The 26,263-nt window shown below is 44.4% G+C and overlaps 1 protein-coding gene across 4 annotated transcripts in view; it reads right to left on the minus strand.

Moving 5' to 3' along the window:
* The window catches only part of ADAMTS17 (ADAM metallopeptidase with thrombospondin type 1 motif 17), a 363,322-nt gene that overhangs the window by 63,813 nt on the left and 273,246 nt on the right, over positions 1-26,263 (minus strand). For all 4 annotated transcript variants that reach the window (XR_012415486.1, XM_015453452.4, XM_015453451.4 and 1 more), the window contains 3 exons: positions 23,527-23,684; positions 20,319-20,478; positions 17,627-17,762 (listed from right to left, as the gene is read on the minus strand). Coding sequence is in view for 3 of the 4 variants with exons in the window: in XM_015453452.4 (XP_015308938.1) it covers positions 17,627-17,762; positions 20,319-20,478; positions 23,527-23,684 (454 nt within the window). In the remaining variant the exon portion in view is untranslated. The remainder of the gene's footprint in view (positions 1-17,626; positions 17,763-20,318; positions 20,479-23,526; positions 23,685-26,263) is intronic.

A 26,263-nucleotide genomic window follows, 5' to 3' on the forward strand; every position in this document is an offset into this window, starting at 1 on the left:
TCATGGAAGGAAAACACAACTAAGCTGTGGGCACGGTGTGGGCCAGGGCATGTTCATGACCTCCTCAGTGCTAATTTCTGCTCTTAATGTCCTAAGGAATTCCTTTAGGAAATTACATCCTTCAATTTCACCAGGCTCCTTTCTTCAGTGGTATTTAAACCCAAATACAGGTTAGCAGACAGAAGTGATGGCAGGACCCAGCCTTTCACATCCACCCACAAAGGCAGCCTCCTCACGCTCCCCCTACCAGGGCTCCAGTGGTCTGTAACGAGCCACCGGGGGATGGCACATCTGTGAAGTCTCTAGTCACACACTGAGCCTGAAATCCAATCTTCGGGTTTGAATGACGCTGAGACCCTCCCATAATCCTTTTTCCTTCCCTAGTCTTACCCCCATCCTGCTGATGATACTACCTAAAGTTCACAGGTGGAGAGCTCAAAAGCATTCAAGAAGTTACAAAAGAACCACTCAGGACTTTTCTGCTGTTGCAATTTACCCTGAAATATGTATAAATTATACGAACTTGTTCTGACAAGAAGGGGAATGTTAGCATACTGTGGGACCTGTCCCCAAGCTTTTACTATCTGGAAAATACCAACATGGGTTTAGATTACCTAGTTATAACTGTATTAAAAATGTGTGTGTGCACATGCACGTGTATGTGTGAGGAGTGTCTTACAAAATAATGGATAACCCATGAAATGTTGGGGTCCAACAGCTGGCTGATGTTTACCGTCGATATAGTTTTGTAGTTGAGCAGTGATGATAGTTTTGGCTGGCGTTCATGGAGTGCTTACTCGGGGTGAAGGAATTTATAGGCATTACTTCACTTAATCTCCTCGAGACTTCTATGAGAGATGTTCTCATTTCCCAGTTTTACAGATGGCGAGATCATGTAACTTGCCTGTGGGTTTGCATGCAGCTAGGGGTGAGGTGGGGACCGGAGGTCAGGCTCTCAATGCCCACCATGTGAAGCTGCCCGTGGGTGAAATGGATGGAATATTTCATTCGTTTTCTGGCTAGCTACCGAACCTAACAAATTGCATGTCTTTTTGCCTCTACATGATAAGTAGATGATGATCTTGCTATTGCTTCCAACTTTAAACAAATCCATTTCAAGAAAGGCTGCTGTAAAGCATAAGCAGGTAAAGGAAGGATTTAAAATATGTCTGCAGAAACTGCTGCTGAGAGTGGAATGAGTAGGACTAGAGGGAGAAGTCAAGGTGGGCTGTGGGTAGGACACAGCATGGGTAAAGTCGACCAAAGGCTGTACCTAGAGAGGGTGAACGACTTAACTAGAAGACAATCCAACACACACCAGGGTCCTAACCAGCCTCTGATTTCCACCCCTTCATCAATGGAGCATCTGTCCAGGACAGACATCTGCCCCCTAATGGGCAAATGCTTATGCCACTGGAATGAAATCTCATTTTTGACATAATGCCACTAACCATAGAGATGAGCAATTCCGGGATGACTGAGGCACATTCCCTCCACCAGTATCAAACAATCCATGTATCTGTTCAAATGACTTACTAAGACCTACTAAGCTCTAGGCACTGCTGGGCACTGGAGACTAAGCTGCACACCCGGTGATTTCCACATTTGTAGAGTACTACATATGGCAGCTTGATTCTACAAATAAGTTCCTGACGAGTATCTGCTGAGTGAATTGAGCACTGATAAGGTCCTTGCCCTTATGGGGAAGAGGAACAAGAAAAAGAAAGGGAAGACTAAAGAAACAGAGTCGCACAGACTATACAGGAATGATGGAGGTGTCATATCTGTACGCGGCACTTGGCACAGGTATATGCATTATTTAGCTATAGAGGACAGCATGGAGGTTTCAGAAGCTGTGGGTTTGAGTCCTGAATGGGTAGGTTTAGTTCCTTACCCAGAAAATCTCAGGCCTAGGTCACAGACACACCTCTCCTTCTCCATTGCCTAGCAACTTGCATCACTGGTCACTTGGGGTCTGAGTGAGAGTCCCTCCCAGCCCCTCCAAGCTCAAGGTCAGCTAGGCATGTGTGCTTGTCTTGGAGGTCCAGGATGGCACCCGTCAGCACCTCTTACTGCCTCAACCCCAAATCTCTCCAGGTCTCCTGGGAAACCACCTTCATATTGAACCCCTTGTGTTAGATATGTCCTGAATTTTAATTTCTTTTCTAGTATGGGTGCAGATAACACCAACAACAAGCCAGAAAACCAACTAACTACAGCATTCTGAGAAATTGCTCTAGTGTTTAATCCCAGAGCTTTGGGCCTTCGGGCTGTGAGTTTCACTTCCAGGGAAAGGAGCCACTCCAGCTTCCCCTTGATAGCACTCTGAGTTAAATGCCACTACAGTACTGCCTGATGACTCTCTTGCCCCGCTTTTGAATATCGATTTAGAGCTGCCTTGGTCAAAAGGGTTCTTTTTCATGCCATGGCAGAAGCAGGTTGTACTGTTTTTAAAATGAGAATGAAGAAGCAGAAAGTATGTAAGATTTAAAGGAGGAAAACATTGTTTTGCATTTTGTTACCAGAATGGGCTGGGAAAGCTACTCAATGACTAAGCGTCTCAAAGTCTTCATCTGTAAAATATGGTGAATACGTCGACTTTCCAGAGGGACTGTGGGGCTCCCTAACCCACGAGACAGCCAGCAGCCACTTCCTCCTTTCTCTCCTTACTGCTGATGAGCAAGAGTGAACTGGCCCATTCCCAAAGAGCGCTGCCTTTCTGCTGCTTCTGCACTTTACACCTTAGCAAGAATACAATTTCTGAGTTTTCAAATCCTCTACTTTTACAATAAAATCATTTTCAAGTACTGTTTGGAGAGGGAAAAAAAAAAAAACAAAAAACGGTTCTCTGGAATTTATGGGCCCACACTAAGCTCTCAACAGGAAGCAGAAGGCCCAGTGAGCAGGGCTGAGCCAGCAGCTGATGAGTCCACTGCACCCATTTTTTTTTTCCCCCAAGCCATCGCACCTGATCAAATTACACTCCGGGGACTGGAGATTCTGTTGGTACAATCTTGAGGTTAAAATAACCAGGATAAGTCTGGGTTTGGTAACAGGTTGTACCACACCCAGTCATGAAGAGTTTGGAAAAAAAACTCTCATGCTTTGAGAATCATACAGCTGCTGATGTTGAAAGTTCCCATCCAAGAGCAACATTCCGGTTGGGCTGGCTTTTCCCAGTACACGGGGATTTTCCAGTACAGTAGCCCTCTTGCTCACAGACTTGCCTGCTCTCATTCTAGCTGAGAGCAACATGGGTTGGACAGTCTTCATTTCTCAGTCTTGGTTAGATCATGACCTCAGCCTGTCTCTCCACTGGACTTAATAATTTCTGCCTGTCTCATGTCATCTTCCTTCTTCTGGTGAGAGTTGAGACACCTCGGTTTTCTTTACCATGCTCCCGTTTGTTGGCCAACAGCAGCAGAGCACGCGAGCTGAGAAAGACTGATCAGACTTTGCAGGAACCTGGGTTCTGAGCAGAGTGACCTTTGGAGTGGATGCAGGAGCCGCTTCAGCCAGCTCTGGGATCTTCTCTCCCAGACCAACTTTTCAGTGTCTCTTCAATTTTGGGAGCTACTCCACATTCTTTCTATATTCTCTTATCTTTTTGGGACAGGTTCAGATTTGGTTTCTGTGGCCCAGCGAGGTCCAATTGTGCTCCAGAAGCCGGTGGTGCCAGGATCACCTCCTTGCATGTCCACACCACAGCCATGGCTTCGGAGCAGACCGGGGGACTGGTGGGGACAGAAGTTTTATTGGCAGTGATGCCATCAACTTATTGGATGGTCTCCTTACCTCCCACTATACACCAGCGTCTATCCAATGGAAGAAAGAGGTTGGCTGTGTTTACTTCTCTAGGGAAGGTATAGGGTCCCCCAAGCCCTTGTGAGCCCACAGTGCCTTGACCTTGCTGGTGGGAGCAACTCTTTCTGCAGAAGCTCCAGGAAGGGTAGATTCCAGGATTAAAATTCTCCTGGGAAGAAGCACAAGCCTAGGATCCTCAAAGTGGTTCACAGCACAGAGTGGTACATCAAAAGTGCATCTGTCGGCGAGAGACCACAGAGTATTGAGACCTGTGGGGCTGTCTGAGCCAGTACTTCCCTACCTGACATGCCCACAGAATCCCCTTTCCCTCTAATCTTGGCACAGGCTGTGCTGTGGGAGGTAGTGCTGTGTCCGTGGTCACTGTGTACATAGTGCAGAGGCCTGGCCGGCCAGCGAGGAAGCTGCAGGGCATGTAGTTTGCAGCCTGGGAAGCACCTGCCACTCGCAGGCTGGATGCCTGGCCTCACCTGAAGAGCACAGTGAGCCCCTGCAGAAACGGGATGCCACTGCTGGGCTTGGGATGATGAAGGACCCCACATGTGCACCACTGCTTGTATCGGAGCTGGTGTTTGTGGCCTTGGCCGACAAGCAGCCCAAGACAGTTCACTTGCAAACTCTTTCCTTTGACATTTAAGCCACTAAGTCCCTCTTGGAAAATGTCCCAAACAGAACTGGGGAAAGGGCCACTGGTGGCTTCAGATGTCTCCATTCTGCTCCTTTGTGTGCCTGACACCTACTTGTTCTCCTTATTCCTCCAGCATTAAAACCTCTCTTGGAAAAGGACCTGATAAACTCATTCCCACATAAGAAAAAGTTAAAACAGGTTCAGCCTCTTCCCTCTCAGTGCAATGTCCTTAGCTCACTGATAAATCTTTCATTCTATTCTTTCCTTAATAACCGCCTTAGCATAAACATGCAGGCACACAGAGCTGGAAGTCCACCTTCCTTGGAAAAGGAGAACCTGCCTGTCTCCCAGCAAATGCCCCGTCACCCTGGGGACCTAAGATTAATGTCATACTCCATGAGGAAAACTCAAGCACTTGGAACATTTGTAAAAAGGCAACCCTCAGGTACTCAGGGTGCTCAGCTTTCAAAAGTGCAGTCACTTTGAACAAAGGCCAGGCATGCAATTCCCCAGCAATGCTTTAGATGTTTAGAAATGACCCAGGTTTCACGATATTAGCTCTGACAGGCAGCCCTGAATGTTTATGAATCTAGCCTATGTGAGGTCTTTCTAGAAAGGCTTAAATGGTTTCTTAGAGAGGAGCAGATGTAAAACATGATCATAAGGGATGTGCTCAGTTATTTTAAAAAAATTAATATGAATTCTGGAGTATTTCCAGAGTACATATATTACCTAGGAAAAGATTTATCCTGTGTGTGTGTGAAGGGATCCTGGCCACGACTTTGGTTACGTTCTTATTTTCACTGTCTCAGCAGTGTGTAATGTTTGCTCATTCTTATTCTGATGTTTCTGTTTTGGGGTTTGAGGCAGAGGTGCAGGGGATGAGGGGGAAAGGAGGATGGCACTTTTTTCGGGGTAGGATTTCACTGACCGGGGTGAGCAAATCTAGGCATTGATCCTCAGGTGTGCCAAGCCTGGGGGCAAGCTGGGGGCCACCAGGAGGACAGGCGGGTCCGCATGGTTCCAGAGGGACCCCCAGAGGCTGGCCTCCCTGTTCAGTTTACAACACCCTTTTTCATCTTGTCCAGTACTAAGGTAGGTGGGCTCAGGCCAATATTAAGCAATGTCAAATCCTGCAAGAACTTGGTAGTATGTGGTATAAATATGAACAAGAAATGACCTAGAAAATGAAAAGATGACTCACCAAGTTATCGTTGTTGAAATAACATGCAGAGAACATTGTTATTCTCTGCAGGTTATGGGTGTACAAGCTACTGCTCAGAGACACAGGGAGTCCCGTCCAGGCTCCACTGCAAGTGAGAAGCACAGAGAACATGGGGAAAGAAAATCCCTGACTCCCAGTTCCAAACCCAACCAGCCAATGGGAGGGTGTCTCCAATGTGAAGCTTGGGATGGCTTTTCTATGAGGCTGCAAAGATGATGGCCGGCCCAGGGAGAAGGATTAGGGCTTCTCTGTTAGAGTCTTTGGGAATGACAGCCATGGCGGTGCCTGACTTGCCAGAAAGCCCCTCCAGGGGAAAGGTAAGGAGGGCGCAGAGAGGCAGCAAGGAGAAGGTGCACTGTGAAAGGGCCTGCCGAAGCGCAACAGACCACACTGGGCAAATTCTCTGTCCTAAGAATCCCCACCAGAGGCGCTGGGAGAAGCTGAAACTGCGCAGCAGGAAAGGACAGAGGAGGTGGTGACATAAGCAGCCCAGCATGATAAAAGGCAGCTGCTAAACAAGATCCATCGATGCCTGCTGGAGAAGGGACAATTAGGACATTTCTAGCACAGGCTCCTGACTGTCTCCACTGCCCCAAGTCCCGAGATATCGTGAGCTTTGGGTTGTTGTGTCAGCCTTTGAACTCACGGGAGCCTGTGGAAGGCCTCTCCTTAGCTCCCCAAGAGCCTGCAACCATAAATGTGCACTTTTTCGTGAGTTTTTTAATAGCATTAAGATATAACTTATATACCACGATTCAACCATTTGAAGCATACAATTCAATGGTTTTCATTACAATCTAGGATATTTTTATTACAACAAAAGAAACCCTGTAACCCTTTAGTTATCAACCCCCAATTCCATCCCTCTCCCTCCTGATTAGCCCTAGGCATCTACCTTCCATCTCTATGGATTTTGTCTCATCTAGACATTGCATCTAAATGGAATTTCATACGTGACCTTTTGTGTCTGGCTTTTTCCACTTAGCATGTTTTCAGGGTTTCTCTGTGCCAGAACTTCATTCCTTTTTATGGCTGAATAATATTGCACTCCCTGAATATACTGCATTTTGTTTATCTATTCTTCAGTGAATGAACATGTGCCATGCTTCTACCTTTTGGCCATTATAAATAATGCTATGAACGTTTGTGTACAAGCTCTTGTGTGGACATGTTTTTATTATTCTTGGGTATACACACAGTACTGGAATTGCTGATTTGAATAATAACTCAAAGCAGAACTTTTTGAGCAACTGTCAGATTTTTTTTAAAAAGTGGTTGTGCCATTTAATGTTCCCATCCCAGTGTATGAAAGTCCTGATTTCTCAACATCCTCATCAACATTTGTTATCATCTATCTTTTTGATCACAGCCACACTAGTGAGTGTGAAGTGGAATCTCCATATGGTTTTGATTGGCATTTCCCTGCTAAGGATGCTGAGTACACCTTCTTTAGAGGAATGTCTGTTCAGATCCTTTGTTCAGTTTTCAGCTAGGTTCTGTGTTATCTTATTATTGAGTTGTACGAGTTCTTTAGGTATTCCCTTTTTTTTTTTTTTTTTTTTGAGACAGAGTCTCACTCTGTAGCTCAAGCCGGAGTGCAGTGGCATGATCTCGGCTCACTGCAACCTTCACCTCTGGGGCTCAAGCGATTCTCGTGCCTGTCTCCTGAGTAGCTGAGACTAAAGACATGTGCCACCACACCCAGGTAATTTTTTGTATTTTAGTAGAGATGAGGTTTCACCATGTTGCCCAGGGTGGTCTTGAACTCCTGAGCTCAGGAGATCCATCCACCTTGGCCTCCCAAAGTGCTGGGATTACAGGCATGAGCCACCATGCTTGGCCTAGATATTCTTAACATAAGTTCCTTATCAGATATATAATTTGAAAATATTTTTCACATTTTTTGATTGTCCTTTGTCTTTTGAGACAGGGTCTCACTCTGTCACCCAGGCTGTAGTGCAGTGGTGCAATCTCAATCTAGATTCACTGCAGCCTCGACTTCCTGGGCTCAAGCGATCCTCCCATTTCAGCCTGCCCCCCCCCACCACCCAAGTAGCTGGGACTACAGACACACACTACCATACTAGACTAATTTTTGTATTTTTTGTAGAGAAAGTGTTTCACCATGTTGCCCAGGCTGGTCTCGAACTCCTGGACTCAAGCAGTCCTCTAAAAGTGCTGGGATTACAGGCATGAGCCAATGCACCCCACCTCCAACTGCATTCTTTTGCATGTGGATAGCAAGTTGTCACAGCACCATTTGTTTGAAAAGACTATTCTCTCTCCATTGATTGCTCTTGGCACCCTGGTGGAAAAGCAATTGACAATAACTGTGAAGATTTATTTCTGGACTCTTAGTTATATGCCATTGTTCTTTATGTCTATCCTTATGCCAGGGCCACACTGTCTGGATCACTCTAGTTTGTAGTAAGCTTTGGAACTGGGAAGCAGGAGTCCTCCAACTTTGCTATTCTTTTCTAAGATTGTTTTGATGATTTGAGGCCCTTTGCAATTCCATACGGATTTTAGGGTCACGTCCCCATTTGTGGAAGCAAGACGGCTTGAATTTTGATAGAGATTGCACTAAATCTATAAATCAATTTGTAGAGTACTGTTATCTTAACAAGTCTTCTCATTCATGAAAATGAATGTCTTTCCATTTATTGAGATATTTTTGTAGTTTTCAGAATATGAGTTTTAAAATTCTTTTATTAAATTTATTCCAAAGTATTTTATTTTTTTGATGTTATTATAAGTGGATTTTTTTTCTTAACTTCACTTAATTGATGCTATACAGAAATACAATTGATTTTTCCTTGTTGATCTTACATCTGCAAACATCCAGAACTTGTTTATTAGTTCTAATCGTTTTTAGAGATTCCTTAGTATTATCTGTATACAATATCGTGTCATTTGTAAATACAGACAGTTTTACTTCTTCTATATAAATATGGATGCATTTTATTTCATTTACTTGGGTAAATGCCTAGGCTGGAATCTTTAATAAAATGTTGAATAGAAATAGTAAGAGCAGATACTGTGTCTTGCTCCTGATCTTTGGAGAAAAGCATTCTGTCTTTCACTTTTAAATATGGTGTTAGTTGTGGGTTTTTTGCAGATGCTCTTTATTTGGTTTCAGTAGTTTGCTTATGTGTAGGACTTTGTCCATTTTCTGAAAGTTATCTAACTTAGGGCATACAGTTGTTCACAGTGTTCATTCCCAATCCTTTTTATTTCTGTAAGCTCAGTAGTAACATTCCTGCTTTCATTATTTAACTTAGTAATTTACGTCTTTTTTTCTTGGCCAATCTAGCTAAAGACTTGCCAATTTTGTTGATTTCTTCCCATAGTTAACTTTTGGTTTCATTATTCTGCTCTACTGTTTTCTACCCTTTATTTAATTAATTTCTGCATGAATGTTACTATTTCTTTCATTCTACTTGTTTTAGGGTTTGTTGCTCTTCTTTCCCAGTGTCATTACATGGAAGGTTAGTTTACTGATTTGAAATCTTTCTTCTTTTTCAATATAAGTGTTTACAACCATAAATATCCCCTTCAGGCCTGCTTTAGCCACATTCCCGAAGTTCTGTTATGTTGCGCCTTCACCTCCATTCATCTCAAAATATGATTTAGTTTTCCTTGTGATTTCTCTTTGACCCACTGGTTGTTTAGGAAGGGTACTGTTTAATTTCCATGTACTTATGAGTTTCTTAAACTTCTTTCTCTTACTGATTTCTAATTTCATTCCATGGTGGCCAGAGAACATACTTCGTATTATTTCTAATTTTTTTGTGCTTGTTAGGTTTATTTACTGGCCTAGTATATGATCTATTCTGAATAATGTTCTGTATGGAAATTCTGCTGTTGTTAGGTGGAGTGTTTTATAGATATCTATTAGGTTTGGTTGGTTTATAATGTTGTTGAAGTCTTCCATTTCCTTGTTGATATACCTTGTTTTTAAAATCCATTATTGAAAGTGAGGTATTGAAGTCTCCAGTTACTATTGTTGAGTTATGTATTTATTCCTTCATTTCTGTCAGTTTTGCTCCATGTATTTTAGGGTCTTATATGTTTACAATTCTTATATCTTCCTGATGGATTGCCGTTTTATCATTATAAAATGTCTGTATTCCAGTAATATATTTTTATAAAAAATCTTTTTGTCTGATATTAGTATAGCACTCCTGCTCTCTGTCTGCATGATACAACTTTTTCCGTCTTTTTACTTTCAATGTATTTGTATATAAGTATACACTCAGAAGGAGAAATGAATAATTCTTATCTGTGGACTGTTCATTGCTGTAAGAGAGTCAGCGAGCACTGGACTCTGCCAAGAATGACCAAAAAAGGCTCAAGGCAAAGGGGAAAGGACCATTTGGAGAAGCAGCCAGCAACATATCCAAGCTCATTTCTGAAACCTCTCAGCAATTCCACAAGTTAGGAACCCTTCCACTGTTGCCCTTACTGCACAGCCATTTCTTCTATGGGCTGATGTTTCTTCCAGAACCTGGAGAATACACAGCTTCCCTTCATTTCTGATAGATCGCTTTGTAATCTTTTTGGGGGCAGCGGTTGTTATTGTTTTTGTTCTTTCAGTATTCCTCAGACTAAATCTCACCTTTTCCCTTTACTTCTCCTTTCTTGTAATTGTGACATAAAAAGTCAAATGGAAACATCAAGTGCTTGATGGTCTTCATATTTTATTACTCAGAAAAGTCAGGAAGAGAGAAGCATCTCTTTTGATGGGTTGCAGAGCCTACATGCAAAGCGTTTCCCAACAGGAGAAATCCTGTCGCCTGTGAACCTGGCACCAGGGCGTTCTCTCATTCTCTGTAATGATCAAACGAAGGGATGGTCAAATGACCCCAAAAAATAAAAAAATCTCTGAAAATGCTTTCTTGTCCTCCATCTTGAATGTTTCTTAATTTAGATCAATAAGGTAAGGCTTCAAAATTTACCACTTAATTTAAAGACAGGTGACATCCTGAAATTTGTGTCAGAAAAAGTTCCAGCATTTTGGCAATGTAAATTTCTCCTCCCCACTCACATACCATCAACAAGGCATGTAACAGACCACAGATTTAGTCACAATTAGATTTACCTATTTTAGTTTAGAAAAAGACAGGAAAGAAAATGTTTATGTTTCAGACTAGCAAGAAATTGATTAAAAAACCGTATCTTTTCAGATTGTGGCTGTAGCTAAAGATCCACATATTCCAGTGACTTCATTCTTAAGTCACAATCTCTCTCTCTCTCTCATACATGCACGCGTGCACACACACAAAATGTGCTTTAATAAAAAGGAAGGGATTCTATTCCATTTTAACCCCAAATAAGGCCAGCCTGATTAAGATAATTGAGGAAGGAGAACAAATTTAAAAACCAAAGACACTTCCTTGAAAATGACTATTCAATTCAATTGCCAGTAAGATGTTGAATGTTCTTTTCTGAATCACTCTAATTCAATGTACAGTACAGCATGTACTGCCTGGGAAGAAGTTCAAATCATAAATACTATAGGGAAATATCTAATAACTTGGAATGGCCTTTTTCAAGTGGCGAATAAGCTCTTAAAGACTGCAAAAATGTTAAATCTGGTAAAGCACAAGGTCTGTGCGCCGGGACAAGTCCACTTCATTGCCAGCTCCTGCCTCCTTGCTCCAGGACCACCTGAGGCTGGGTCTCAAGGGTCTCGGCACACAGTACTGCTCTTTGGATGCTGAACGATGGGGAGGACTCTTCCCTGCAGACTGTGGTCAGCAAGGTGAAGGCTGCTGGCCATGGCCATAACAGCTGAGCTGATCTGTGATTTCTGCCACGCCTGCCAATGTCAGGGCCAGGTTTGTCTATGTTTTTGTGTTGGTGTGTGAGATGCTGGGGAGACGCCATCTGCCGTGCGTGTCAGACTCCAGATTCCATATGGTTACAGCAGGGTTTGGGAGAAGTATCCACAGAGCTAGGATTAGAATAAAGAGGTGCTAATGGTGTGCAGTTGGGAAGGCAAAGGAAACTGTCAGGAACTCAATGGAAAAAGGGTTGAAGAAAATTAAAGGGAGATCAGGAGAAATAAAGGAAAGTATAAAGGAAAAAGACAAACATCTCTGCCATTTTAAAGGTCAAAGAGTAACAATAACACAGAAAGGCTCTTTCACCTTGCCAGGTTCAACAATGGGTTGCATTCTGGCTTGTTTAATAAAGTTCACACCATGGGATTCTTGGGCTCTTCTTCCAGGTTACAGGCTCTGTCCTCCACTCAAGCCACCCCATCTGAAACAGCCATTTGTAATCCAGACCCTCCACATCTCCACCTCACCCTCTTGCCCAAGTGCAGTTTTTACTTGTGTGTCCAATCTCCCTGATTTTCTGGCATTCATTTCCTAAGGTCAGTCTTTCCACTTTTCTTCACTTACTAGCATGAATCCACGTAACCACAGGTTCTTATGAAAGACTCATGACAACTAGATCACGCCATGCAATAATTCAAATTTTGTTGTCCAAATATGTGTGTGTGTATAATAGCTGTACAGAAGTCCTCCCTTATCTGTGGCAGATATGTTCTAAGACCCCCAGTGGATGCTAGAAACTAAGGCTAGTACTGAACCCTGTATATACTATGCACAGATTTCTTTCTTCTTTCTTCACAATTTCATGGGTAGAAGATTCATTTACTGTAGATCTGAGCAACTTCAGCACACATTTTTTTTCTTTCCTTATTAAGTTGAAGACTTTTACCTTTCCATTTATAGGATGCATTTTACAGCTTCTCTTTAGCACATCTGACTTGCCATCATCACCACTCTTGTTCTTTGAGACCATTATTAAGTAAAATACAAGAACTATGACACCCAACAGTCGATCTGCTAACTGAGATGGCTACTGAGTGACAAACAGGCAGGGAGCAGAGACACTGTAGATCCCCTAGACAAGGGGATGATTCACGTCCTGGGCAGGACAGAGCAGTATGGTGTGAGATTTCATTACACTACTCAGAACAGCAAGCAACTTAAAACTGATGAATTATTTCAGAAATTTTCCTTTTAATATGTTTGGGCAATGGTTGACCCTGGGTAACTGAAACCACAGAAAGCAAAACTGCAAATAAGCAGGGACTACTGTACATAATACGTATATATATATGTATATTGTGCATGTAGACATATTTACGTGTGTGTATGTATGTATGTGTATGTATATATGCATAGATCTATCTTGTTAGGACTTGCAAGAGCTTTAAAATCTATTATCAGATTATACATTTCTTTAGCCAAACAATAAATCCTCTCTGATGAGTCATGGCACTTTTAAGAAAAAATACAAGGTCAGATGGTTCAGAATAAACAAATCAACAAATTAGCAAACAAAACCAGCCTAGGGCAGGCATCCAGGCACTTCCTGTCGAGGCTCTCTAAGGCAGATTTTAGGTGCTATTTTCTCTTGTTTTTCAATTTCATTTTCTTCTGGGCTCTAAGTAATTCCACTCATTCTTTAAGTCTGATTCACATGATTTTACAGTCAGGAAGGGAGTGGAAGGAGGTGGGAAAAGAGAAGTGGTGGGGAGGCAGAAATCGAATATTTATCAAGTTACACAATAAAAAGAAATTCAGTATTCTAACATGTTCTCCTTTGTATAATAAGAAAATACATTCCCTGAGCTAATACCTGCAGAGCTCTGGCTCATGCTGAGGGTGTGGTCCCAATATCTCATTGGGCAAAATGAGAGTAAGCAATAATCTGAGACAGAGGCCAGCAAACTCTTATGCATGGGCTAAGTCTGGCCTGCGGGGTTATTTTTGTACAACCCAAGAGTAAAGAACAAATTTTACATGTTTTAAAGGATTATGACTCAAAATACAGAAAAAAATGTGCCAGAGACCACATGTGGCCTGTGAAGGCAAAAATATTTATTCTCTAGACCTATACAGATGAAGTTTGCTGACTCCTGTTCTACGGAGATACTAATAACGTGCTTCTGAAATTGCTTTTAGTCTGAAGTGTGTTTGGCCTGAACTTGGCTAAAACATGGCAAGACTGCAGGACTGTGGTCTATCAAGCCAGAATGACTCTGAACTTTCTGTAGCAATACACACACTTGATGTTATCTATCATAGGCTTAGCACAGCTCCGTGGCACTCATTTATAGAGTTTATACTCATGTTTGTTTATGTCACTTTGTTTTATAGGTGTTTTCCTACATGATTTTCTGTTTTCAGTTTTGCAGTGCAGCAAGGTTCTCTCTTAGAAGATACATGGGAGGCAAAATCATGAACTTGCTATACTGGCCCACTTGTTGTAATGACCAGAGGTCTTTGTTATGGCACCTTGAATTAATCTGGAATCTAGTTGAAACATGAAGATGTGATCTGATTACTTCTCATCTGTCTTTCACTAAACCTGGGAAATTTTTGATTACTGTTCCTTAAATGATTATTTTCTGCTCCATCTTCTCTCTCCTCTCCTTCTGTGACTCCCATTACCCTTATGCTAAAATGCTTGATACTGCCCCACAGGTAACTGAGTCTTGCTCATTGTCAACAATTTTTTCCTTCCCGTTTTCTAGACTGAATAATGTCCAAACTTCTATCTTCAACTTCACTAATCTTTCATCATCTTACTCTATTGTTAGATCCATGGAGTGAATTTTTAAAATTTCAGATATTGTATTTTTTAGTCATAAAATTGTGTTTTGTAGAGTATCTCTTTTTTTCTTGAGATTCCCTAAATGTTCTGTGACCATGAGCATAGCTTTTCTTACATTTTTTAGCATAGTCACAATAGCTGCTTTAACATTCTTTTCTTCTAATTCCAACACATACGTCATCTTGCAGTCAGTCTCCATTAATGGCCTTCTCTTTTGAGTATGGATCTGTTTCCCTGTATGACTAGTAATTTTGGATTGTACCCAGAACACTGTGAATGATACACTAATGAACAGAAGTACTGGTCAACAGAAATGAGAATTGGATATATAATTTGGATTTTTTTTTTTTTTTTTGAGATGGAGTCTGGCTCTGTCACCTAGGCTGGAGTGCAGAGGCATGATCTCAGCTCACTGCAACCTCCATATCCCAGGTTTAAGCAATTCTCCTGCCTCAGCCTCCTGAGTAACTGGGACTACAGGTGTGTGCCACCATGTCTGGCTAATTTTTGTATTTTTAGTAGAGATGGGGTTTCATCATGTTGGCCAGGCTGGTCTCGAACTCCTGACCTCAGATGATCTACCTGCCTTGGCCTCCCAGAGTGTTGGGATTACAGGCATGAGCCACCATGTCCAGCCTGTTAATTTGGATTTTTTAGAAGTCACATTAAAATAGTAAAAAAATCTCGATTTTAATTTTAGTAATTTTGTTTATCCCAATGTATCCAAAATATAATCCTTTGGGATGATTATAATCAAAGTAATCACATGAAAATTAAGATATTTTATAATCTAAAATTATTTTATAAAATTAAGTTAAGACTTATAATCTCTGTTCATACTAAATATTTAAAACCTCATGTATGTTTTATATTTAGAGCAGATTTCAATTTGGAGTGGCTAGTGACTACCATATTGAACAATGCAGTTCTAGAGTATCATTTTAGAAGAATATTGAATGTTTGTTTTAGTAGGCAGCTAATTTGCTGGAATAAAACTCCAGGCATTGTCTCTCTTATGGTGGGCAGCAGCTACCGTCTCAGTTCAGGTCTTCTAGCCTTAGCTGTGCTATGTGGGGTCTGGCGGGGCTGTCTTATTCTTAGATTTGGCCTTAGTCTCTAAGAATTCCCAGAGATTCTTGAGATACATGCAGAATTTGGGAGTCCCCTTCTGTGGCTCCCTCTTTTCTGGAGTTTTTCCTTCTCAATTTCTAGCTGCTATGGGTTTCCCTGAATATTCTCCTTTGATGGCTTAACCAGTAAAAGATGGCAGGTATCTATCAGACTTTTAGTTAGTCTCAATGGAACTAGGGCCTTCATTTGGTTAAAGAGCTGTCAACATGGGTAATTCAATTCCATGCCACTCTGTTCCTCCATTTCTTTATTTCTCTTCAGTTTCTAATTGCTTTCTAGCTTTAATTAATTAATTAATTTTTGAGATGGAGTCTCACTCTGTTGCCCAGGCTGGAGTGCAGTGGCACGATCTCGGCTCACTGCAACTTCCGCCTCCCAGGTTCAAGCAATTCTCCTGCCTCAGCCTCCTGAGTAGCTGAGATTACAGGCATCTGCCACCACACCCGGCTAATTTTTATATTTTTAGTAGAGACAGGGTTTCACCATGTTGGCCAGGCTGATCTCGAACTCCTGACCTCAAGTGATCTGCCCGCCTTGGCCTCCCAAAGTGCTGGGATTACAGGCGGGAGCCCCCTCTCCCAGGCTGCTTTCTAGCTTTTAAACAATTGCCTTTTATACTGTCTCCAGAGTTTGTAATTGTAATCTGCAGGAGGGTTGGTCCAATATAAGCTACTCTATCACTACAGGACGCAGAACCCTTGATTTTTAAACCTTATCCCTGGAGTCCCACAGAGGAGCCAGGACCTACTGTGAGAGGTGGAAAAGGCAGAGTAGACTGGCCCACTCTGCCACATCACGTGTGTGTCTCAATTCAGTGGCAGCAGCTTTCATTTCATCTGTTTCATTTTATTGGTTTCTGTGCATAATTTTAAAAAGACTTGGGTATAAAATAGTTTGAAAACAGAACTGATTTTAAAATATGCTTCTCGAATGGAGCCCTAAGACCTTTTTGCTCAATCATGCCATTGAACTCATGCTGACCTCTCCTCCTCCATTGTCTCTTACCCTATTTTCCAATCACTTCACCAGGGCCAGGCCATCTTTAGTTTCCAGAGAAGAGGCTGTAGCCTGTTAGACTGCTGAGTCTTTACAGTGGCAAATCCTTCTTTCTGTGGCCCACGAATGTGACTTGTTGAGGGACTGATCGATAGGTTTGTGGTACGGCTGCTCATACCGAGGGTGCTCAAGCAGATTTCCTGCAGTGAGCTCTTCCTCCAGGCCTTCAGCCTCAAGGGTGGAATTTCATTCTTAATTTGGCAAGGAGCACAGAAAATCATCGCAGCAAGCCTCACCTTCTTTTTTTCCTTCCTGTCTCCTCTCTTTCTCACTCAGACACATTTTAAGAGTTTGACAAAACAAAGGGGGATGGTGCAGAAGCCAAATATGTTGTGAAACTCTTGTACTAGGCGAGCGGCACAAATTGAGTTAAGAAACCTAAAAAATGGAAATACTAAACACCCAGTCTAATTGGAAAAGGTCAACATGCCTTAAATGATACACAGAACCGCAAAGCAAAAACCATTCACCTCAATTCAGAGCAGAACGGAAGGTCAAAGGGTGACATGACACAATGTAATGGATTTGCCAAAGTCACGCTAAAATGACTCGAAAAGAGGAGGCTTAGCTGATGAACACATTCCCCACAATTCATCTCCTGACAACCCAAGAGAGTTCACATGGGTAACACGGCCATGAAAGCTGGGGCTGGGACAGAAGTTCTGATTGATCCCAAAGAACAAACACCAAGATCCACACTCATGGGCATGAATTTCAGCTACTGAAACAGGTCACCCACAACATTAGCCTGTGTGCACCCTTTCTCCTGGACACTCAGATGCCAATATTTGTTTCCTTCTCCACCAAGACAAAGTAATTTGGGGAAGCCAATGGGTACTGGTTAAAAGTGTGTGGTGATGGCTTTTTTTTTTTTTTCCTTTGCCATGAGATGTTACTAATGGTCTCCTACAGAATGCCTTCCAGTGAAGACTGTATTTCCATCAGAGTTCTGGCTCAGTAGCTAGAAATTTGGTAATTTGAGCAAGCAGAAATCACTCATCAACAATAACAGAACATAGCATAGAGCAGTACTGTGGCATTAACTGCCTATTGCTCCCCACCATTGATGGTGCTGCTGCCCCAGATTCTGGTGGGTCCAAGCTACAGAACAGAACCCAGCTCCTTACCGTGACTGGCAGGGGTGCAAGTTGCACCTTCGGACCTGGGGCTCTGGGCGGCTTGCTTGAGGGCAGTCACTGTCGTTCACCAGAGTTGTGGTCTTGTTGACAATCCGTGTGCACGAGACGATGGTTCTGCGCTCCCCTGGAAACCAAACCACAGGGAGCTGAGAGACTGTGGCCTCACCCACCTGGAAAGGCTGGGCTTGCATGCCCATGAAGGAAGGTTTGGGTGCTGCTGATGGGCACTTTGTCATTTAGAGTGACTGTTGTAAATGTTGTGTGGGTTTGTAGAGAAGAACTGTAATTGCAGGGAGGAGGGTGCAAGACACAGAAGGCAGAGTGGGGCCCTGGAAGATTCTAGAACAGGATGAGAAAGCAGCAACACCTTAGATCAGCGGTGTCCTTGGACAGCTTGGGGTTCGTTGATTTGGGCCTTTAATTTCCAAAGATTGCTCATCTTTTTATCTTCTGGATTGATGTTTAAAGTCTATGGAGAGCCGATCTCAATTAAATACTTACACATCAGCCCTCACTAGAGAGTCTGGCTACCTATTACAGAACTCCTGCTTGCTGGGGAGAAGTGGGGGACAAGGAGTCTGGTCTGGAAGACACGCAGACCTGCATCCTCTAGACAGGCATTCCAGAGCCATTCTGAATTTGTCTAGCCAGCCAGCTGGTACTTATGGCGGAGCTCCCACCTGCTCTTGAGAAGCTTTGCTAATCCATTATCCCAGTTGGATGTAGCCCTTCTTTTGGGTGTTCCCAGAGCACCCTAAACACTGCATGGCAGGCAGGCCTTTGTCAGGCAGGCCGAGTGACTGGGAGTTACGAGGGTGGCCCTTGGAGCCAGGCTGTCTGGGTTCAAGTCTTGGCTCTATCACAAATAGCATCACAGTGACCATAGTGTCGACAGTTGGCCACCATGTTTCTGCATCTCGGTTTCCTCAAGCAGGCTGGTTTGCTTAATTTCTCTGTGCCTGAGGGTGCCTCAGTGATGATTAAAATAAACAAATATATATGGTGTCCATAGAACGGAACCTGGCAGGTGGCTAACACTTCATGTTAGCTCTACTGCTGTCATTATTATTATTATTTGGGAAGAGTGACAATAAAAGATTAATAGGGAGTCGAGCACAACTATTTGGATCCTGGGCTCCTTGCTGGTCTGTGTCCTGGGCAATTTGTCACGTAGGGATGACTCGAAATCATGGAGACCTGAACTCCACCGCCAGTTCCTGCTGCCCCACATGGCAGCCTTTTGTGAGTACAGAAAGCACAGAACTGCTTTCAGCTGTGGTGGCAGGTCTGACCACTGTGTTAGGAAGCTGGAAGTCATCAGTGTCATAAAAGGATTGCCATCAAGCCAACAGCAACAGAACAGCCTGCCCCTGACCCCAGGAGAGCCTGTTTACTCTTCCATGTGGGCTATGCTTAGTTTGCGACAAGTTGCCCAAGAGGAAAATCTGGCTGGAATCAGAGGTAGATGTGTTGGCTGGATTTGGAGGTTGAAAGGCCATCTACTCAAGGGGCAGCTAAGGGCTGAGGGGGAGAAGGTCCCCCGGGGAGAGGTGCAGAGTGGTGGATGCAGGGCTGATGGTGGTATCCAGAGGCTATGCCAACTGCCGCAGGGCTGCTGCAGGAAGAGGCTAAGCACAGACAGTGAGGGTGGTTGGCCAAGATGCCCAGGAAGAAATTCCTGTGTGTCTATAACTCCTACCCATGAAAAATGGGATGAGTCCCTTAAATGGTAAGCAATGCTTTACATATTGGACATCCAATAAAACTTTTCCAAGCAGTTAATAGATGCTCAGGACTAGGGATGGCAGGGGCTATGCCCGGGCTTCCATTCCGTCATCCAACTCTCTGGGCTGGTGTACCAGAGTCCAGGTCAATCTTCTGTCCCAACTCTGTGCCCACTAAAATCCACCCACCCTGTGTTCCATCTCCCATGACCCTGCTATGTTCCCTGCTAGGGTGACAGACAGCACTGTACTAAGAAACTGCTGACTCAGAGTTCAGAATGACTTCCTACTGCTCCCTCTCAATGACACAACAATAAATACAATGCCTTGTGGTCATATTGATTCTTGCTGTACGACAGGCTCTTTGGCTCACCCTGTGGACCCTGCAGGGGGCATGAGAGACAACTATCCTATTTTAGAGGTGAGGGAACTCGGGGTAGAGAGAGGAAGTCATTTGCTGAGGTCAAGCAGGAAGTTGTGCAGTCAGGACTCATGCTAGGAATGTTTCACCCGACTTGCAGGACTTTTTCTTTCCATTGTGTCCTGGAGTGAGGTGACTGTGGCCAAGAGGGAAGGGAATTTGGGAGTGGGCAGAGACATGCTTTGGTGCCCCTCCAGCAAGCGGCAACAGTTGAAGGTCTATTCTGTTTATTCCCAGGGTCCACCTGTCACACCCAAGACGTAGTCATACATCAGCCAAACCCCACTTCACCCACAGGTCAGAGCTGGGGGGCCCTGAGCTCCGGGCAAAGCAGCGGTATGGGCATGATCCTAGTGTGGGAGTTGGGAAGACTCTACCCAAGTATTTTGCAGAGAGATTTTCGGTGGGGTATGATTAAATTCCCATGGAACTACAGGTTACAGATTTCCCAGACTCTGTGTGCTGGCCACAGATGCCTTTCTCCTTCCTTCAGCAAAACCCCACACCCAATAGGCCACGGCCCACGGCCACTCACCTCCTCCACACTGCACACTGCACCCTTCCCAGCCGCTATGGGTCCAGATGAACAAAGAATCCTGCGGTTTTTCTGGTTCACTTTGATTTTCTGCAGTGTGGTTTACAGGAACAGTGTATTCATAATGAATTCCATAATCTTGGTCGTGAAATAACAACACCTGGATCAGCCGTAAAACAAAAGGCCATTTTGAAAAGGAACGAAGGCCCACGGGATTGCCAAATCTGCACACACAGGCACACCGCGGCTGTTTCTCTATGAGGGGTAACCAGCTCTTTTCTGGGGCTGAAAACAGGTTTGACTGAGGGGGCTCCTTTATCTCAGCCCTGGATTCCTCAGGGACTCAACTTGGGAGCAGGGCGAATGCAAACCATCATCAGGAAGTTCTATTATTTCCTACCCAAGAGAGAGACCAGCTTAGACTAGGAGCTTTAGGATAAGCAACTCTGAAACCTCTCACTGCGCTTTTCATGGAGAGCTGCTCCACGCAGAGAACAGTCCTGCGTGTTCACCCACAAAGCTGCCCTTGCACACAGGAAAGACATGGATAAACTTTTACTTAGAAAGGCATCAGAGCAAGTGCGGTGACTCTACTTCTTTGGAAATGAACATCATCCTTCACTCCCCATCATCAACCACTGCCATGTCAGTTGGTCCAGAGAGTCAGGGGTAAGGCAAGCTCAAGGGCAAAATGCAGCTCACTGCCAGAGGACTTTGGGTGGCATCGGTTTGAGAGTTCAAGGATGCAAGAGGCCTCCACTGTCATGGGAGCCAGGATGATGACTGTACCCAAGGGTGGCAGGAGCCAGGCTCAAGGCTTCAAGCCAGGAGTGCAGTGGAGGTAGAGGGAGGCATCTATCATGTTTTGTGGGAAACTACCATACAGCTTGGAGACCTTGGATCTGAAATCCTAGTCAGCAAGAACATACAGAATAGATGGGTTTAGAACGGCATGTGACAAGTCTTGTAAAGACAGCAGGTGTATGATCAGTTTTATTGATCTAGACACAATGGTGTCAAACAAGCCCTCTTGTAGGAGCTTAACATGGTTTGTCTGTGGATAATGAGTCTTCAAGCTAAGCCTGGAAGCAGTGAGTGCCCCTGGGTCTAAGTAACTAGCAGATTCACTTCCAGCCTGAGACGTCCGAGAGAATGGGCCAGCAGGCACTAAGGGGAGGGTGTGCATGGGCCACCTGACTTGACTTGGGGCAGACCAGGTCAAAGTGTACCAGACAATGGGAGCCATTTCCCTCCAGCCATCTCTCAGTCTCCAAGGCTGAGTTGTGGGGTTGGGCTGCAGTGCTCAGAGCAAACCTAACTGCATCAACATCCACGGCTTCACCAGAGAGACCTGGCGTAACACATTTGGAAAAATGCCTCCAGTTAGGAAAACAAGTCCACCAAAAACCAAACTAGTCTTAGAAAGAGATCTTTATCAGCTCAGTATGAGAATAAGACTGGTGAATTGAGAATTCATATGAAACAAATTTCATGCAATTTTGTAGCCACGTATTTTTTGTGTGTGTGTGTGTGTGTGTGTGTGTGTGTGTGTGTGTGTGTAATTGGTTTCAAATGCAGGTCCCCATGATTCTTTGGGTGCTACAGATTCTGCAGTGTGTACACCCCAGTTTGGGGACAATGGCTTTCTATATAGAGGCAAAGGGGCACCTCTCATTTTCAGTTTTAAAATCTTCAAGTGACAATCACATTTTGAAAGAAAAGCTATCAATATTAAGCGAGGGCTGAAACTTCAGTTACGGTAGTAGTTGCTTTCTCCGAGTTTTGTTCATCCTGGTCTGAATGAATCCAGGCTGCGTACTTCGCTTTAATGGGCTAACAACTTGCTCAGTTTACAAAAGCTTTTGGTGAAAAGGGAAATACACTCACATTGGCGTTTGCTAGAGAAAGCAAATTCTCATGTTAACGGGTGAGATTTCAGTACAGGTTTTATGTTTTGCCTCCTCTCTTAGTCCCTCTGAATAACTGCTTTTAACTCGGAATAGGAGGATTTGTTCTGTGACTAGGAAACAATCTTATCCCAGAGAAATGACTTAGGTACACATTATTAGGTCCCAGAAACCTACTTGCAGGAACGTATTTGCAGTGGATTTAGCGGGCTGAGTGGTGCACTGGCAGATTTCTACGTGGTTGAGATTGCACATGAAAACTGCCTTGCCTTTGTCTACCCAGAAATAATAACGGGGTTAACACCACTATGGGGTAACGCCCACCCTGGGTGCCAGTGCTCCTTGGCAGAGCAAGCCTCCTCGGGAGATTCCCTGGGTAATGGCTAGAAAATCTTTTGGGTGTCAATTAATCTGGAACACTTACAGGCTGCCAGAGATCACAAATTAATGGGGAAGAAGAACTTCCATGGAGAGACTCTGGCAGGCACTGAGGACAAAGTGTGCTTTAATTACAGGGGCACAAGCTGCCACAAATCCTGTTTTTTGGAAGGAGACACAGAATCAATAATGATGAGCTATCAGAAGTTAGCCATGAGAACTCCTGGATCTTGAGAAGGAAGCAGGGCGTTCCATTCCCTGGAGATCTCTGACATGTTTAAAAGCATGCATCACTGATGTTTCAGTGGCTTGCATGGAGGCCTCCCTGAGACAGCAGGTAAGACAATGGCGCCCTGGCCTAGCCCAATAGCGCACAGGTTTCTGGAGATCATCTGGGGAGTAGGACACCTGCATCATCTGATCCCCCTTCCAGATTCCCAAATGCCTGTTGCAAGCTGGGTCTGTGAAATCTAAGGGATGCTAGTTCGGACCTGGAGTCAAAGTTCATTTGCAAAAGGTAATGATATACACTCTGTGAGGGCAGATCTATGCATCCCACTACCTGATGTGAAAACAGACTTTGAGTAGGGCTGTCTGCTTAACGAGGTCAAGTCTCCCTGGCTGCCATCCACGTGGCTAAGCATTTCCTTCTTTGAGGCAGCTCCTTTTGAAAAAGATAGGAGCTCTGCCAGGGAAGAGCCAGGGGAAGCAATGACAGAATTCTGAAGCAGGCGGTGCAAGGGACTGGAAAAGAAAAGACCCAGAGAAGGGAGAGGACTGAGCAGCAGGGGACCTCGTAAACCCCTGGAAGCTGGATGCATTTCCTGCCCCCAAGGTACCAGGAAGAAGTAAACTGGAAAGTAAGCTGGTAGACCTCTCGGAGCCATGCCCCCTAAGACAAGTGTGGAAGCCCAGCAAGTTACCATCAAGTGCAGCGGTAGTTTCGTTGGTCCCTTGGCAGAAATCTTCTCCCATAACCCCCTTCTCACATAGCGAACAGTTGTGCCTGCAATCTGGAACTCTCCGGGGAGCTCTATCTTCCAGTCACTGTTGATGGATCCCTTACCGGAGTCTTTGAGAGCTAGAAAGCAAATTGAAGACCAAAGAATCAAGGTGCTGGGGGTGGGGGGACCCAGCCTGTCTTTAAAAGGAATCTGCAGCCCCTGAGTGGGGCAGATGTCTCCCCTTCCACAGGGGGAAGGAGGGAGGCCTGAAGCAAGAGAAAGGGAGTACTCTGTGTACTAAGAACAAAAGCCTGGATTGCAGGGAGCACAGAGCTGCAGATCCCTAGGATCCCCAGGGAGAGCTGTGGGATTGATGGGCATCTTCCAGCCTGGGCTCCTGTCTCGAAACCAACTCAGATAGCTGGGGTTAGGGGTGGAGGGGCAGGGAATGGAGATGACCACGGCCTGATCTCATTTCACTAAACTTACCCAGCAGATGGTTTTCTGCCCGATGAATTCATTCCATTTTAATGTGTCCTAGGCTACAAACCAGGTTTTGCTGTTTCAGCAAAACAAATGAGTTCCCTTTCCTATTACCTACCTGGGGTTCTAGAAGGAGAGCAGCCCATCTCCAGCACCTCTTAAGGATCTGATATCCCCATACTACTAAAGTGGATGTCCCTTCAATCAACAACCATTACTCTATTAAGCATGAATGTTTGGAAATCCTAGCCGCCCACAGATGTGGTGGTCACACTCGGCAGCTGTGGATGAGCAGTGGCTGGGGGCTGAGCGTGGCAGGGGAGGGGCACTCTCATACCCTAGCTCTGTGGGTTTCAGGTTCTCACGTTTGCTAGCCCACATCTCTACCAGGGACAGCCTGTGTCAGAAGAGGCTGAGAATCAACATGCTGCTGACTGGCCGTAAGCAGAAACTTGGTTTTCCACACAAGCCATGTATTTACTATTTTCCGAGGCGCTCACCAGGACTTTTCTTGTGTCTTTCCACCTACGGGTGAAGACCATGTAGTTCTCATGAGGACAGCACTCTGCAGTGCCATTCTATTTTGTTGTTGCTGTTGTTATTTAGGAAAAAAAAAATCCCAACAAACTAAAATCTATTCTGGCATTTTAGGAGAAGATGGCAGATGACAAGAGGTGATAGGAAGTCTGTGTCATTTCCAAAAATGGGAACTCCAGGGCACCCTTGGTCCTAGGCCCACACTCCCTACACACGCAGCTGGAGCCCCACGGACACCCCAAATTGATCTACATATATCTCCTTGGGACCCTACTCAGTCTATAATCAACGAAATCAGATTCTGCCACATTGACTATTCTCTGCTTACTGAGGCCAGAAATAAAATGCCCACATTTAATACCGATTTTGGAAAATGAGAGTTGAAACCCAAAAGGGGTTTTGGTTACTGCTCAATTCGTCAGCCCCAGGCTGCGGCAGGCCACAAGCAGCAGAGGGACGCTGGGTAGCCACTGGCCTCAGCTCCCGTCTCCAGGACATTATGGTCCCAGTGCTCACTCCCGGCAAACACAGAGGAGACGCATGCTCAGGGCTTCTGGTGTTAGAGGGACTGCCAAGAGAAACTGGTTCCTCGCTTCTAGGAACTTTCCAGCAGAGTAGCTTCCAGTGGGGTCTCGTATCCAGGGTGGCTAAGAGAGGCTGAGGATTACAGGACTCCAGGGACAGCTTAGGAGAGAGAAAGCCCTACCACTTGGAGCCGAATATGTTTCCCTTCAAGAAATCTGACACACAACTGAAATGTCCTGGCTATGAAAAGGAGGTGAGAATGTTGGGACGCCCACAGTTTCCTCTCCTTTTTCTCTTCTTCTGCCACCATCTGCAAACTGCCATTTAAGGAGCATATTCTCCAGGTTGGCTCTTTCATATACTCTGACCCATTTACTCTTCTCAACAACCCTCTGAATTATTGTCGTCACTTCATGGGTGAGGCAATGGGGCCGCAGAGAAGTACCTTGCCCAAACTCACAAAGCTATTCAGTTGTAGAGTGGAGACCTGGATCCAGTAGACCAGCCCTACTGCACTTATCACTCTGACAACTTTCAATTCCCAATTCTTTAGGTTATAGCATCAGTATAGATTTTTATGACTAATGCTGAAATATGCAAAGGTAAGGCCTATTTTCAAAAAGGACAAATTCCAGGCTCTAATTGTTATAGGGTTTCATATTCTATATACTCTTACAAAAATGACTAATTTCACGGATTTCCAGTGTTTCCAGTGAGCCAATAATGCAAATATATACTTGGTTATATTAATTATTAGTGAATGTAGGCAAAGGGTGCATGGACATTCATCGTTCTTTCAAGCTCTCTGCAGGTTTAGAAAATTGTCTCTTGCATATGCATGGTTAAATTTGGTCTATTTGTCACCTTACATGCATGGTATCTATTTGGTCTTAGGATCCAATGTGGGCTGGTGGGAAGGAGCAGACAGAAAAAACCAAGGGGCTAGAGTCGTTTAAGACGGCAGTCCCCAGGACTGATTTTGGGGACTAGGGACTGGTTTTGTGGAAGACAATTTTTCCACAGACCAGGGGGCTGGGGGAAGTGGGGTGGTGGGGGATGGTTTTGGGATGAAACTTTCCACCTCAGATCATTAGCCATTAGATTCTCATAAGGCATGCAGAGCCTAGATCCCTTGCACATGCCAGTCACAATAGGGCTTACACTCCTGTGA

Source organism: Macaca fascicularis, chromosome 7 (assembly GCF_037993035.2).
Source record: "Macaca fascicularis isolate 582-1 chromosome 7, T2T-MFA8v1.1".
Classification (NCBI taxonomy): Eukaryota; Metazoa; Chordata; class Mammalia; order Primates; family Cercopithecidae; genus Macaca; species Macaca fascicularis.